This window comes from Centroberyx affinis, unplaced genomic scaffold, assembly GCF_046629955.1.
Source record: "Centroberyx affinis isolate AG114_WGS23_722 - 3 ecotype Tasmania unplaced genomic scaffold, CSIRO-AGI_Caff_v1 ptg001025l_1, whole genome shotgun sequence".
Taxonomy (NCBI): domain Eukaryota; kingdom Metazoa; phylum Chordata; class Actinopteri; order Beryciformes; family Berycidae; genus Centroberyx; species Centroberyx affinis.
Window position 1 is genome coordinate 11,670 of NW_027279585.1, and position 14,900 is coordinate 26,569.

The window sequence follows — 14,900 nt, forward strand, 5'->3', positions numbered from 1 at the left end:
AAAACAAGAAATACCAAATCATCGTAAGACTGCTCCATGAAGAGAGCTCCTGTTTTTTGCAGTTTATATATTATTATATTATTATATATATTATTATATATTATCTGACTGTACCTATTAGAGACCTGAACTTTGCTACACCTTTTTCAAAGAGAACATTTGCAGTATTTCATGTACCTGCATAGCCAACAGCAATACAACTTTGTTTTGAACTTTTTTTATTCAAAAAGAATGTACAATACAAAAAATATTGTGAGAACATTGCCAACCAGGCAGACTCTGAAGACTGAAGGTAAAGGTATACAGCCAAGATATACATTAATGGAACAGTAGGGGGCAGCATTTCAAAGTTTTATCTTGTTATATTCAAATGCATAACACAGGGGTCTTGGATATGCAAAAATTAAGTCAGAAATACAAGAGTCAGTGTTTCAGAAGAAGCATTTAAACTGAGTGAGCTAGCATGTCGATCATAAAGACTCAATTCAAGATGTTCATGTTGTGAATGTCACCAATAAAACGGTAAATATGTCAAGTTGGTGTTTGAAACTGCATGAAAAGTTTGTCAACCTTGTCATGTGTCTTACAGTAATGTTCAACAGCATCATATTCTGGACTGAATCAAAACCCCAATCATCACATTTTTCCTCCCACTAACTGCAACAGGTCAGATCAACAATATTAGTCTCGTTCTCATTTTGAATAACGAGGCAAAAAGAATATACAAGGAATATTATTTAATACTTACATTTTACAAAAACAAAACAAAAATAAGAAGACCAACAAATCCTGAGTCACATCTGCAATCATAAACATTCAAGTGACTAAACCTTTCGAACTAAAGTGATCTGACAATGGGAACAGTGACAGTGGGAAACGAAAGACTCAACGCACAAACAATTAAGAAGTTTGTGTGTAAGCTAGTCTGTTGCTCACACTGTGGAAAGGCCGCTTAAAAAGCAATTAAACCATAATATTGAAGGAAAAAACCACCCTCAGATACTCTTACACTGTTATGTATCATCAATCTGATGTTCAATGCATTTCAGTTATTTTGTGAGGAAGTGTTGTAATTTACTTTTTGCTGTACCCACTTTTCCAATCTACTTCAGTTAGTGCTTTCCTACATTTCCCAGAATGACTTTCCTCAACCTCCAGAGAACGGGCCTGATGTACGTATCTTGTTGTATTCAGCTGAGGGTTATATATGTAGGTGGAGAGCAATAATGATACCATATTAAGAGCATGAGTGTGTTCTTCCAGTCGAGAAAAAGTGAGAGTTGTGCCCTTTACTCAATGCACTACTCATTGCATTGCATTCTGGTCTATTGAGGCTCCTGTAATTGGTTTCTCTGCCTTTTCAAAGACAGATTTCTCTCTACGACAGTTGAATGTCGGTGCAAAATGGTGAGTCTAGAAAGAAGTCCTTGCGTGTACACCCCGCCAGGAACTGACACCAAAACCTGACATTTACCGTTGATGTTTTAGAAAATTTTCTGCTATTGACCTCCATTGTAGCTGCATTACAAGTATCTCGACGTGACATGATGTCATCCACATTTGGCCAGTTGACCACAGGAATAAGAAAAATATGTGTTAAAAGTGTTTCACGGTGGATTTTTCCTTTAAAATTCTCTACGGAATCCAACAGAATTTTTTTTTTTTTTTGGGCGATTTTGGTGGTAGCTCCTCCAAACAGATCTACCCTGCCTTGGGGGAAGGCTGGTATGAACCTTGTATAAAACAAAAAATAATCTGAGTCCAGGTTGCACAGGGATTGAAGGAATCATAACAAATGGAACTGAACATATTTGGAAAACATTTCACCAGAGTAGTATTCCTCTTCAGAAGCTACCACTTAGCAGACAAAACGCAGTAGAACAGCTCTGTGTCCTGCTGAGCAGTAGTAAAAGAACAGTCTGAATGCTGAGCCCAGTCTTACATGTGAGTCCTAAAGTCTCAGCAGTACAGCTAAACAATAAAATGTGCGTTACAGGATCCTCTTGTGGTAATGGAGGTCTGACTTGAATTTCTGTTCATTGGAACGTTTAAATGTGCATTTGAGTCAATTTCCATATATTTTTCATCATAAACTGATGCTCAAACAAGCACAAAAAGGTCACTTCTCTTTTCATCACTCTGAATCATCCTCTTCGTCCTTCTTGTCAGGTATAAAGAGCGGGTTATTTGGTGTCTGCTGCTGCCCCCCTCCCCCTCCCTCTTTCCCCGTCTTGACGTGCAGCTCTCGGACGGTGAGGATGCGGATGAGCATGGCCTCCATGGTGCTGTCGTCCAGCGGGGTGGAGGAGAACCACATGGGGCTGTTGGGAACGCAGGAGCGCTCTGGGTGAAGGTAGAACAGGTTGGTGCGCTGCTTGATCGTCTCTGAGCTGGATGGAGAGAGAGAAAAGGGAACAGGAAGATGTTAGCGTCAACGAGGAAGCCTAGTGATCAGCGAGACCGACCTGTATCAGTGAGGTTCAATTCAATCCGCAGTGTCCCATGAGAAAATTTTGTTTAGCACACATGGTTTAGCATAGAAACACGATAAAAACGATGAACAGACAAAAATCCAACAAATCACTACATATACCCTGCGGACAAACATGAGTTGGTAATAGTGGACAATAGTCAATAGTTTGAATTTCTGTCATGAAATGCTGCTCATCATTGCTAAACACAACTGGTCAGTGTAACAGCCAATGTGTGTCCATCAGCAGTCATTTGCAACATGTGAAGTCAAAAAACACGAAAATTGAAGTGGCTAGTTAAATTCCTGATGTATTCCCAAAGGGAGCTGAAGTGAGGAGGACGTTAGATAGCCTTAGAATCAATAGAATCAACAGCTTTAAATTAAACTTTAGTGTGTGAAGAAGCATAAAAGCATAAACCTTAAATCTTGGACCCGCCATAGAAAGAGAAGGGGGGTGATGCACTCACCACTTGGAGAGGTAGAACTCGTAGAGTCTAACCGGACAGCGGAGAGGGTTCTCACTGTTCTCTATCATCTCCAGGATTTCCTCTTTACTCTCCTCCTCCTTACGCTTCTTGGCCGGGACACCATCTGCATCTGAAGAGTATATACAATGTTTTTCTGGCCACTATCAGACCACAGTCATCGGCAAGGTCCATATACTAGAATAGTCACTGTAAGAATCCAATTGTAAGAATCCACTACAAAATTTCTTTTTTAGAAGATTTTTTATGCATTTTCATACCGTGAAATCGATTTTGACATCAAGCATTGGTACATTACTAATGGGTAATGTTTTTTGACACCCGGCCCTAATCGTACCTGTCTGCGGCTGCTCCTCTTGCTCGTCCATGGATATGGGAGGGTAGAAGCGCAGGAAGGTGGTCTTGGTGTTGTTGGCGCTGGTCTTGGTGCAGCGCATGACGTGGGCGAAGGACAGCTGACGGTGCTGCTCCACTGTGGTGAAGCCAAAGTACTTGCAGCAGAAGAAGAGCAGGGTGTTGAGGAGGACGATGGGGGAGTAGGCCCCCAGCTGTTTGCAGTCCCACAGGTACTCCTCCTCCACACGGGAATGGACGTAGCCTGCAGAGGGAGGGACAGGGAGAGGGAAAAGAGAGAGAGGGGGGAGGAGGAGGAGGTTCTGTTAAAAATCTAGCAAGGAAAGTACCTGCGGGTGCATTTGTGTGTGAGAGATTGACGGAAAGAGACACAGACTGAAAGATTAAGAGTCAAAATATTGTTGGAAAGACGAAAACAGAGGTGGATGATCTCTTACCACTGGCTGTGATTTGGGGTTTGAAATCTTTCAGCATCTTGGTGAACTCCATGGAGAACTTGCTGTAGAACAGATCAGTGAATATGTTCTCCACACGGCCGTTCTCAAACAGGTACTACGAAGAGACAAAAGGTTAGTCAGACAGAGCAATAAGAATGGTGTGAGTGTATACAGATGTCCCATTGTGATTTTGGATGGTATTCACTGTAGATTGCCTTAGCCATAAAGATGAAAACAGCAAAGTAAGATTCGACTTCTGAACTGCCAAGCGGGCCATTTCAAGCCAGCACAATCAACCGTCCCTTTAACCTATAACTGTTGATGCAGTTTGGTTTCTGAACTGCAGAATGGGGTGTTTCAGGTCAGCAATGTCAGCTGTCCCATTCGCTTTTGTCCCATTCGATTGTTGTTGAAATCAATCGCTACGTTAGAAATTGAGTAATGTTTGGAACTAGGGATAAGAGTAGGTACAGGGTCAGGTAGTGTAGGAGACTTTATTTATGCTTGGTGTTACTTGTCAATGTACAAACAGTCTCTGAAGGGCCTACAGTTTCCTGGGCAAAGAGAAGGGCCTTTAAAACCAATGCAGGGGCAATTGGTGGTCTAGCAGCTACTCTCCCCATCGTGTGTGTGTGAGATTTTGGGCAGTGTGCTAGTTTTTCAAACATACATGTATATGCATGTTTGTACAGTGCTTTAAGTCTTCCCTGTAATATGTCGAGTGAGAGGTAGAACAGGCTGTGTGTATGTACACGGGCACAGTGTTGTCTGTCTTACCTGTTGTATGCCGAGACAGAGGTAGAACAAGCTGTCAGGTGAGTATGGCTCTCCGTTGGGTCGTTTCACCTCGGTGATGAAGCGGCAGAGGCCGTAGCTCAGCTCTGCTGTGGTGCAGCGAAGAACATCCTCCTTCAACTCCATGGGACGAGCTAAGACAAAGATAAAACGAGGACAGATTTGATCAAACATAACATTCCTTTGGGTGGTCACTTTTATCCCAAGTGACTTACAGTACAGTTAAGGTTATGAAAGTTGCAAAAAGCTTGTTTTTGTATATATATGAAGTCAAACTTTTCAAGAATCTTTGTGAAGATATATAAAAACTGATACAGCCCAATAATTTCCAGGGGCTTTAAACTATCCCCAGCTGTGACAACGTAACATAGGACATTTGGTGGACATTTTTATTCTAACCAGCTTACATTACTATGAGTACATACATTTTAAGCATGGGTGGTAAGGGGTTTCATCTCTTGTCTAACTTAATGGGTACAGTATAGCACTAACACTGCCAGGATTAGGAGTTTCATTCCCTTGGTTTGATTTCAACTGAGGCCGATCAAAATTAAAGCATTCATGCCACTGTTGGGTGCTTTGGACAAAAGTGCTCACCAAATGGCAAAGTTATAAGTTCTAAAGCTATGAGGGCCTGGGTCTGTGGGAGAAAAGGGTCTACCAGGAGGTTTTAGTGTCAACCAAGTGGTATTTGTTGTTTGTTCAGACTCACAGCCGAAGCGTGGCTTCTCCACGTTAGGCTGGGTTTCCCTCCACTGGATCCAGCTCTTCCAGGCGTCAATTCCGTACTGACTCTTCAGTTTGGGGGGCTCCCTGGACACGGCCTTGTTGGAACAGCCTTTTTGAGATGTCACTGCCTCAGCTGTCTTAGCCGACTGTTTCGACTTACGACCCTAGGATAGAGAGGAGAGAGGAGAGAAGAGGTTACACCACAGGTAAGATCAGGGCAAGACAAATACTGATATTGTGCAAATCCAATCTACTTTTATTTTGGGCACGTTAGGCATAACTTAACATATTAGCAGTATCTAAACCCCAAATTTATCTTCTGCAAATAAAACAGATTCTACTCTTGGAGACATGAGCAGCATCTAAACTCCTTCCCCAGGAGGTTTGTTACCTTATTCTTGTCCCTGGCTTTCCTGTGAGCTTGTCGTCGTCGTGAAGCGGCAGGCGGAGGGCTGGGGGGGCGCTGGGGCTGCTCTCTCAGCTGGGCCATCAGCTCCAGAGTTTCTGCCAATGACACCAGATCAAACATCAGAAAACATCTTGGAACAGACTTGGAACACATAAATTAAGTGAGGAAACACCAAATCTGTACAGCTCGTCCTCTCACCAACAGTAAAGTCGGCCTCGATGTCCATGGGAGGCGGGACTGAAGGCGGGGGCTCAGAATAAGGCTCACTGGGCATGCCCACAGGAACGTCTAAGATTGGGTGGAGCTTCTCGTGGGCGTACGGTCGACTGGGTGACCTGAAGCCGGCGTCAGAGGGGGGGTCCTCCCAGTTGTTGAGGAAGCTGGCCAGGTCGTCTGTGTCCAAGTCATCGCTGTAGTTACTGGTGTGATCTGGAAAATGGAGACATCAGAGGAACTCTTGATCCAGGATTCATACGCAAGTTCCATAAAAAAACATCCTTTTTGCCAGACCATTATTTCTTGACTGGATTTGAAGATTTTTGTAGGCAATCATTGAATACAAAGTATGCTGATAAAGCATGGGTAATGTAATGATCAACTAGGCCGTAGAGAGTGACTGTTCTTCACATCAACAAATATCACAACTGAATAAAATGTGCAGCCATGTGTATCAGGACTGGACAGCAATATTTTTTCCAGACTTTCCAAAACTGTGCATTTGCTTTGAAATATTCATGTAATCAAATTAAAATTCTTACCATCTGGGGCTTGAGGTTCTGACCTGTCTCTCTCTTTCTCCACCAAACGATCCTTCTGCCCCTCCTTCTTCTTGTCATCACCCTCATCCTGCTCGGCCACCATCTCAGCCATGAGGATGAGCTCTGCCTCGAAGGGGTCGGATGGGATCTTCTCCTTGATCTCCTGGATGGTTTCCACGATGCGCTCAGCGCTGTCCAGCGTCACAGGAAGGAACATGGGCACAGGCAGCTGTGACAGACAGTTTGGGAAAAAAGTATTTTTCATGCAGCGCAGAGTTCCCGAACATAAAATGTGGGATATGTCTGTGGATAAATTGAAACCATTCATTGCACTTCTGTATTTCCCTGGAACAGCGAACATAGAAGAGTCTTTTTTCAGACCAACCAAATGAAGTAGTGTAATATAAATGGGGGTCGGAGGAATAAGAGGAGACAAGACGAGTGCATGTGTAAAAGCACAAAAACTAGCAAGACAAGGCCTAAATTGAAAATAACTGGAATTAACCTAATCTGACCCTAGGGTGTTGGGGGTATTTGACATACCGGTAAGGGCAGGCTCATGGGCTTGGGGGTGTACTGGCTGTACATGCTCATAGGCACTGGCACAAACACTGGCACTGGGACAGGCAGGACTATCACCTTTGGGAAGAGGTCATCTTTAGAGAACAGACAGAGAGAGACAATATCAGACATCTGAGTCCAAAAGAGTGTGAGTGTATGTGTTTGTGTGTGTACACGAGTACTTGCGATGGAGTAAATAACCAAGCAGCCACAGAAGTATTATATTATCAAAGAAGGTTTAGCAGCCAGTGTCGCTCGTGTGCCATCAATTCCCACTCTAGTAAAAATGGCTTCAACTGTAACTTTTGTAATGAAATTAGGCAATAACATCACTTTTGATAGTGTACATATTGCAACTTGACAGTAACAGCAGCCTACAGTGTGTGCCGCTAGCATATCAGTCAGGTTGGCCAAAAACTATTTTCAATGTAAACTCTTTGGGTCGGCTAGTATGGTAACTAGCTAGTGGCACTTGGCTACCCAGCTCAGGTAACCTGTGTTGGCTAACGTTATAGCAGACCATTTGGTATTGTGTAACCCGACTCCATGGTCCAGATGGATAAGATAACTATTTATTACTGGAAAAAAGTCCCGGATTTCAGCTTTAAGATGATAACAAAGCAAGTATTTAATCTGCATGTGCAAATCTAGAATGCACACTTTCTGATAAACTTAAAAACTTCCAGCACATAGTTGTGCATATGAGTGGCCATGGATATGCATGTGGGCTCTGATACTAAAGTAAAGACCAAGTTAGGGAGCCAGGGTGTCTCTTTAGTTGTCAATCAACATTGAAAAAACAGTTTCATTGATGTATAACTGTAAAAAAAAAGGGGAAAAAAGAAAAATTGTTTTGGATCCTATGTTTCTTAATTTGTATGTTTACTAGTTTACTCCTGTCTGGGTGTGTGTGTGTTACCTGTCTGTGCTTCAGTGTCGACTGTGTGTATTTTACAGGAGACTCCCTTGTTCTGGACCAATGGTCTACAGAGCAGGGCCTTGTTCTTCAGCACCTTGGGAGGAGGAGGAGGAGGAGCCTTCACTGCATCTGTCTGAGTACTGGCCTGAAGGACAGAAAAATAATATTAACAATAATGATAATACCACAAACAATAATAAAGTAATAATAATGACCCTGTGGCAGCCATATTGGAGGTCCTCAGCTCTTGGGCAACAGGAGCTGTGAACAGCTGGTTGTGTTTCTAAATGGACGACTTCAGCAGGGCCATTTCAGCAGTATTGAACAGACATGGTTAATTCTTGTGCTGTTTTTGACTGGGACCTGATCATTTCACCACTGATAAAACTGAACCATTTGACCAAGACACTGTTAGGGACTCAGTGTCTTGCTCAAGGACACTGCAGCAATAAGCCCGTTTTCATTCCTTCAACTTACATGTCCAAGGATCTTTGTCTCAACGTTAAGGACAGTGCCTGTGGAGACAATGACAGAGTATGAGTCAGCAAAAAAGAGCAAACCTGCACAATAAACACTGACGTCCACATGGGTGAAATTGGGAGTTAGGACAGCGACTGATCTAGAGTATATGCGCCATCTCTCTCTCTCATGTAAATCTCAAATATATAATAAATACATAGGCGAGTGTGTGTGTATACCTTGCCGGGCAGTGCTGGCACAGGCATTGGGCTGCTCAGTCGGAGCGCTAGCAAGTGAGACAACGTTAGCGATGACAGGAGTAGCCTCCAATGTACCTGCAGATCCAGGGGACGAAGAGATGGAGGCAGCAAACAGGAAGGGAGAGAACAAACAAAGAACAGAGATAATGCAAATCTAATTTGAATGATAATCAAGATTTGCCTCAGTGGTTATTAAGTCAGGAACTTCCTCATGTGATTTTGAGAGTAATGGTTCATATCCCATTTACTTTGCTAAAAAAAAAACAATCGTAACAGGAGGCTCAAACCAATGTGTAAAAACATAAAAACTCTGGTGTGAGAAATTGTGTGAATTTTTCAAAAGCAAAAGGGGGGCAAATAGGGGGGTCTCAATAATCTCATTGTATTAATCATCTTCTACGGAAGAGGATTAGGGCCACGTGAAAAATGTATTTGAGTTTTGAGATTATTATCAGAATTTTGACTTTATTTTTATATTTGAGTCCTGAGATTAAAGTCAAAATTCCAAGATTCTCAGAAGAAAGTCAGAACTTTCAGAGACTTTAAACTCAGAAAGCTGAGTTTAAAGTCAGAATTCGGAGATTAATCTTAAAAGGAATAAAACAGGCAAATATAAAATAGCAACAAGACGTACCTTTGGTGACTATCTGGCCCTGAGTGAATATCTTATTGCTGCAGAAGTGCAGCAGACAACTCAGGTCACAGAAGTGTTTGACCTCCCCCAGCATGGGAAGAGTCTGCATCAGTTTCCTCTTGCGACCGCAGGTGTCACACTGGGCAACCTGAGAGAAAGAAGAGAATAAATGTGTAGGCAGAGCAGGGCATCCACATCATCATCATCATTATTATTTTACTATTACTATGATTTTACCAACTCTAGCATTCAGGCTTGCTTACATGACAGAAGAGCATGGTGTATTTGGACCTGCAGTCGTCCGAGCAGAACTCCTCGGTCGTTCCTCCGTACTGTCCCGTCACCAGCACCTTGGAGATGGAGAAGCAGTAGGCACAGCAGCGACAGTGTTTCCCCCAGTTCTTGGCCAGGTCGTGTTTATACAGCAGCTTACAGCCTGGGAAGGGAGACAGGAGAGGCTCAGGGTCCCTACACATTTCCATACTGTTTTTACATGTCAATACAAAACCCTGCATTAGCCCTGTGGACATTTTTGCCTGTCTTCTTACCGTCACTGCAGAAGTGGCAGTCTTTGTTGTCGATCCTCTTGACATCTCTGGTGACCTTTTCGATCTTACAGTATTCACACAGGCCCGTCACACAGTTGACCTTCTTATACTCTTGACAACAGGCCAAGCTACACACGAAAACCAGCTTGTCCTGCACACAAACACACAGAGTTTGTTTTAGCTAAGTCAGAGTTCTACATCCACAAAATTTCAGCTCTCAAGGCAGAACGCCATGTTTGTATGTCTTTCTTAAAAGTAATTCCTCCCACATACAGGTTACCTTGATCTGGATGAGTTCAGGTTTAGTGCTTATGAGGCGGTAGCACTGGAAGCATGGCAGTTTCGCTGGGCCTTTGGGAACGTCGAGCTGGTTTTGGTTGGGGGTGGCGGCGGCCTGAAACTGGATGGGGGCCACTGGCATCTTAGTGAAAACATTCACCTGTTTCTGCGTCTTCTTGAATTTCTCCTGTAGCACAGAAAAGCGAAGAGTAATGACTGAAAACCTATGCCAAAAAGATACAGTATCTAGTATAGAGTAAACAAAGACTGCAAAGCAAATCCAGGCTGCAGTAAACTTGTCTTCCGCCACAAATAATGTAGTCCTCATCTAAGCCAATCAGTAACAAATATGTCGCCTTGATTTGAGCTGTAATTGTAGCTCCCCCTTGGGCCAATCAGTGTAATTTTGAATGCCTAAATGTGGCGGTGAGATGCATCATTTCCCCTTGGCTAAATTGGATCAGTGGTGTCTGAGATATTGCGCATGAAAAGTAACCATGGTTGTAGTTGAGCTTGAGATGCAGAAAAAAAAAAAAAAAAAAGGCAAATGTCTGTTCATGTTTAGTGTTGCACTATTTTGCAGCTACATGAGCACTCTGTGACATTTGAGTGTTGGTAAACCCCATCACATTTGAGTCTTGTAGCATGTGATGCTCCTCATCATCAAATGTGTGATCCCTATCCCCAACTCATTTTTAAGTTTGTGTGGCCATACAACAGAGATACTAGAAATCTGCGAGTGTTCAGTGTGAAATAGAGGTCTTCACGGGTCCAAAATGATGGCCTGAACCCTAATGGACCCGGGAAATTCATTCTGAGATCCGATTGGACCCGATTATTTAAAAAATATATATATATACCGACCCGTTTTTGCCCCAGATATTACAGACCCAACGCATGTCCGAGAGGAGAGAAACCCGAGACAGGTCTTGGGTCTATTTTATGGACCCAACAAACCTGGTTCTACTGCTAAAAACGTTTATCATGTCGGATACAACATATGGTAGCCTAATAAAATAACAAAATAACAGAAAGACTTGCCAAGTTGTGCCGTTCTACTGTTTGTCCAGTAGATGACAGTGAGACTCCATAATGGAATCTAGCAGCTACGTAGCCTACAACAGAAGAGATGCCGCTAGGTTTGACCTCTTTATATTCATTTTCTTTTAGCTTATTTTTCACCTCAGTGAAGAAGGTATCCATCTTGCGCCTTTCCTCCGCTCCAACTCTCTGGCGCTGCTCAACGTTTTTTTTCACCTTATTTTCGCTCTTGTAATCTGATCCTAATCATCACGCAAGTTACACAGCCCTTCCATGCGTTTCTCGTCTTGTGACGTGATCAGCGCTGATCATGGGGTCTTCTCGGATCCACTCGGGTATTACACATAATGATAAACAGACTCGGGACCCGGGGTAATAGAATGGGACCCGACCCGGACCCGATTGACCATAATAAAACGTGGACCTGAACACATACGGGTCCCGGGTCGGGTCTCGGTCCTAGGGTCCCATGAAGACCTCTAGTGTGAAATACTTTGTTTTCATAGCCTGTTGGGATTTTAAAAGTTGTATAGTCTGAAGGCCACATTACCTGAAAAGCCATGACACATGGTAGAGTGCAAAAGTTCCTGATGGAGGTATCTGACATGGCTAGGTGGTAGGCTGGTACTGTGGTCTTACCACAGCTGTCACAAGACAATGGAGCACCTGTGAGGAGGGAGGGGGGTTTAATAAGAGACATGACCAAGACTGCAGAAGCACAGTTACAGGCTTTACTTTTTCTCTTTAATTCCCCAAATATTGATATATGATGAGAAGTGAGGAGAGGGGGTGGCAGAGAGATGGAGGTAAGCAAGAGAGAGACAAAGAGGAGAAAAAGTAGCACAGGCTGAACGTTCTCGATCCGCACCTCCTCAAGTGCGTTGAGTGTTTTGGTATCAAGAATTACAGGCTGTTGAGTTCCAGTGGCCACAAGTTTAGAGTGGGACGTTTTATTCATCCATCCATTGTCTACATGTGCAGGACAGAGCGAGGAAGAGACACTTTCTTGACAAAATGAATGTCCAGTACCTGATGCACTGACAGTTTGGACCTTGTATGCCATCACACAGCTGCTGGTACAGAAGAGCTCCACCACGTCCTCGCTGTTTTTGTTTTCGGTCATGTCCGACACCAGCCGGGAAGTATGGCACATGCTACATGGCTGGGGTGTCTTGATTTTCTGCCAAGTAATACAAGAGACACATCACAAAATCAATCCAACCCATTGCATTTTACATTTTAGGCACTGGACAGGAGTGAACCATTCCTTTAAAGCTGCATCTTATCTTGATTTTTTTTTGCCCAATGATGCCAATTTTGATTTGGGAATTCCATACCTCTTTGAACTTGGCCAGACATTCTGCTGTGCACAGGGTTTTGTTGCCGTCCTCCATCTTCAGCACAAAGGGCTTGTTCTGGCAGTAGGAGCCACAGTTCTGACAGCTAGCCATGGACAGGTTGTTGACCGTGCGGAAACGGCCAAAACAGGCGTCACTGCAAATCTTGTGGACAGCACCGTTCAGGATCACCTCATGTTTGCTCTGCAGGAGGGATGAGCAGTGTGGCTGTTACTTCAGGAAAACATCATTTCATTTTATGTAAATATAGGTAATAGGGGCAGTGAGTTAAAAAGTTGTTCATTTGTATGTACAACCTCTATATTTATATCTTGACATGAATATTTTCCTTTTAACCTTTGATATGTGGTATATGATATATGTTCAATCATAACATTGTAACAGAAACTTTATTTAAGAAGCCAAACATTATCTAACAAGGCAGGACAAACCTGAAGTGTCATCTCATATCAACTGATGGCCATCACCCCAGAATGCATTCATCAGTCAATTTTAAATGTATGCTTTTGAATTCATACCATCATAAAAATCTTTATCAACATTAAACAAACATATACAGGCTTTTATTTATTTATCTTTTTCAAAAACAGCTCTACTAATAAAGTTTATGACTAACTTTATTAATGCTCATTCTTAAAAAGAAAAAAAAAAAAAGGCAATTTAGATTTTTAAGATGCTGTTCCCTTTTCCTTACAATGCTGTATCTGGTGCAAATGCTGCAGAGTGACTTGGATGCGATCTGCTGGAGGGGTATGTTGGTGGAGATGTTCCTCTTGTAGTTGAAGGAGGACAGGCAGGTTTGGCCGCAGAAGTCCTTCATAGTGCCATTAGCATCCACCGGAGCCAGGATGACGTCCTGAGGCCGCAGTATAACCCTGAGAGAGCGGGGAGAGAGGAGATCGAGCAAAGATCCAAAATCAGTGACAATCATGTTTACATGCAGGCTGGTATTCAGTGAGTGGGACTTATTGAGCACCAGCTCCTTACAGTAACAACCTCAGTCAGATTACAGTAACCCAATGAGCCTCAATGAGGATAAAATTTTGATCCATCTGAAAGACCTGGGTTACCGTTTGAATGTCTGTGGAAAGGGAGACTTATAAGCCAGATAGCTCTATGATCACTTCAAACAACTTCCAAGGCATGCCTCTCCTCCAACATGAGATTTTGGAATGCATTTAACTGTGTACATTTTTAGCTGATTCAGATACACTCACCGAGCACTTTATTAGGAACACCTTACTAATACTGGGTAGGCATCAGCTTTCAGCTCAGTGTCAACCGGCTACCAAAGTGACATCCGCCTCAAGGTTTGACGTGTGGCATTCTGAGATGCTTTTCTGCTCACCACAGTTGTAAAGAGGTTATCTGAGTTACTGAAGCCTTTCTGTCAGCTAGAACCAGTCTGGCCGTTCCCCTCTGACCTCTCGCATCAACAAGGCGTTTCCGTCCACATAACTGCCGCTCACTGGATGTTTTTTGTTTTTCGCACCATTCTGTGTAAACTCTAGAGACTGTTGTGCGTGAAAATCCCAGGAGATCAGCAGTTTCAGAAATACTCAAACCAGCCCATCTGGCACCAACAACCACGCCACGGTCAAAGTCACTGAGATCACTTTTTTCCCTCATTCTGAAGTTTGATGTGAACATTAACTGAAGCTGCTGACCTGTATCTGCATGATCTTATGCACTGCACTGCTGCCACATGATTGGCTGAATGGATAATTGCATGAATAAGCAGGTGTACAGGTGTTCCTAATAAAGTGCTGGGTGAGTGTATGTTCTTTCTCTCTCCTTTCCTTCTTTCTCCCTCACACACTTAAAATAAAGTGTATTTCTTTAAAATCACCCTAAGAAAAGGTGGAAAGATGAGATACAGACAGCTTGGAAATGCAAGGAAAAAATACTGTTTTCTACCAAACTCACTTAAAGCAGTAGTGGCAGTTCTTGGTGACTGGTTTGATCAGAGGCAGTGTTGCGGAGAGGCAGGAAGTGGAGCAGAACAGGGCTGGGGAGCCCTTCCTCTGGTAAGCCGTCTGTCCTTTCATCAGGTTCTTCTTGCAGTGGGCGCAGACCATGTGCAAGGCTGGGGGGAGGAGGGGGGGCGTGGTCTGCATTTCGGTCGCTGTAGATGTGGAGTTTCCCGTCACAGAGAAGACCGAACCGATCTTTAAGTCGTCCTGTCAACAGCAGAATGGTGAGACGGTGAGACAGTGATAGTGTAGAGGTTAAGACCCTGTTTCTGGACCTACATGTAACCCTGCTGGACTAGGATAAAATCCAGACAGAACCTCTGCTACGGTGTCTCCTCTACCCAGTCTAAAACAAAAAACAACAAAAAAAAAGTATGTTTAGACGTTCATGTTTATCTGCAATTCCAATTGAAATCAACATTCTTTTT

The 14,900-nt window shown here is 43.2% G+C and overlaps 1 protein-coding gene across 1 annotated transcript in view; it reads right to left on the reverse strand.

Moving 5' to 3' along the window:
- Positions 1–258: 258 nt before the first annotated feature.
- LOC139646933 (zinc finger MYM-type protein 4-like) overlaps positions 259–14,900 on the reverse strand; it is a 33,332-nt gene continuing 18,690 nt past the window's right edge. The window contains exons 6-27 of the mRNA XM_071522732.1: positions 14,426–14,679; positions 13,194–13,374; positions 12,479–12,682; positions 12,171–12,321; positions 11,692–11,807; positions 10,102–10,287; positions 9,822–9,972; positions 9,537–9,709; positions 9,274–9,421; positions 8,619–8,714; positions 8,398–8,435; positions 7,921–8,065; positions 6,984–7,096; positions 6,441–6,669; positions 5,881–6,111; positions 5,665–5,777; positions 5,257–5,437; positions 4,527–4,678; positions 3,750–3,864; positions 3,296–3,556; positions 2,941–3,064; positions 259–2,390 (exon numbers count right to left, since the gene is read on the reverse strand). Coding sequence (XP_071378833.1) covers positions 2,135–2,390; positions 2,941–3,064; positions 3,296–3,556; positions 3,750–3,864; positions 4,527–4,678; positions 5,257–5,437; positions 5,665–5,777; positions 5,881–6,111; positions 6,441–6,669; positions 6,984–7,096; positions 7,921–8,065; positions 8,398–8,435; positions 8,619–8,714; positions 9,274–9,421; positions 9,537–9,709; positions 9,822–9,972; positions 10,102–10,287; positions 11,692–11,807; positions 12,171–12,321; positions 12,479–12,682; positions 13,194–13,374; positions 14,426–14,679 — 3,618 coding nt within the window. The 3' untranslated portion in view covers positions 259–2,134. The remainder of the gene's footprint in view (positions 2,391–2,940; positions 3,065–3,295; positions 3,557–3,749; positions 3,865–4,526; positions 4,679–5,256; positions 5,438–5,664; positions 5,778–5,880; positions 6,112–6,440; positions 6,670–6,983; positions 7,097–7,920; positions 8,066–8,397; positions 8,436–8,618; positions 8,715–9,273; positions 9,422–9,536; positions 9,710–9,821; positions 9,973–10,101; positions 10,288–11,691; positions 11,808–12,170; positions 12,322–12,478; positions 12,683–13,193; positions 13,375–14,425; positions 14,680–14,900) is intronic.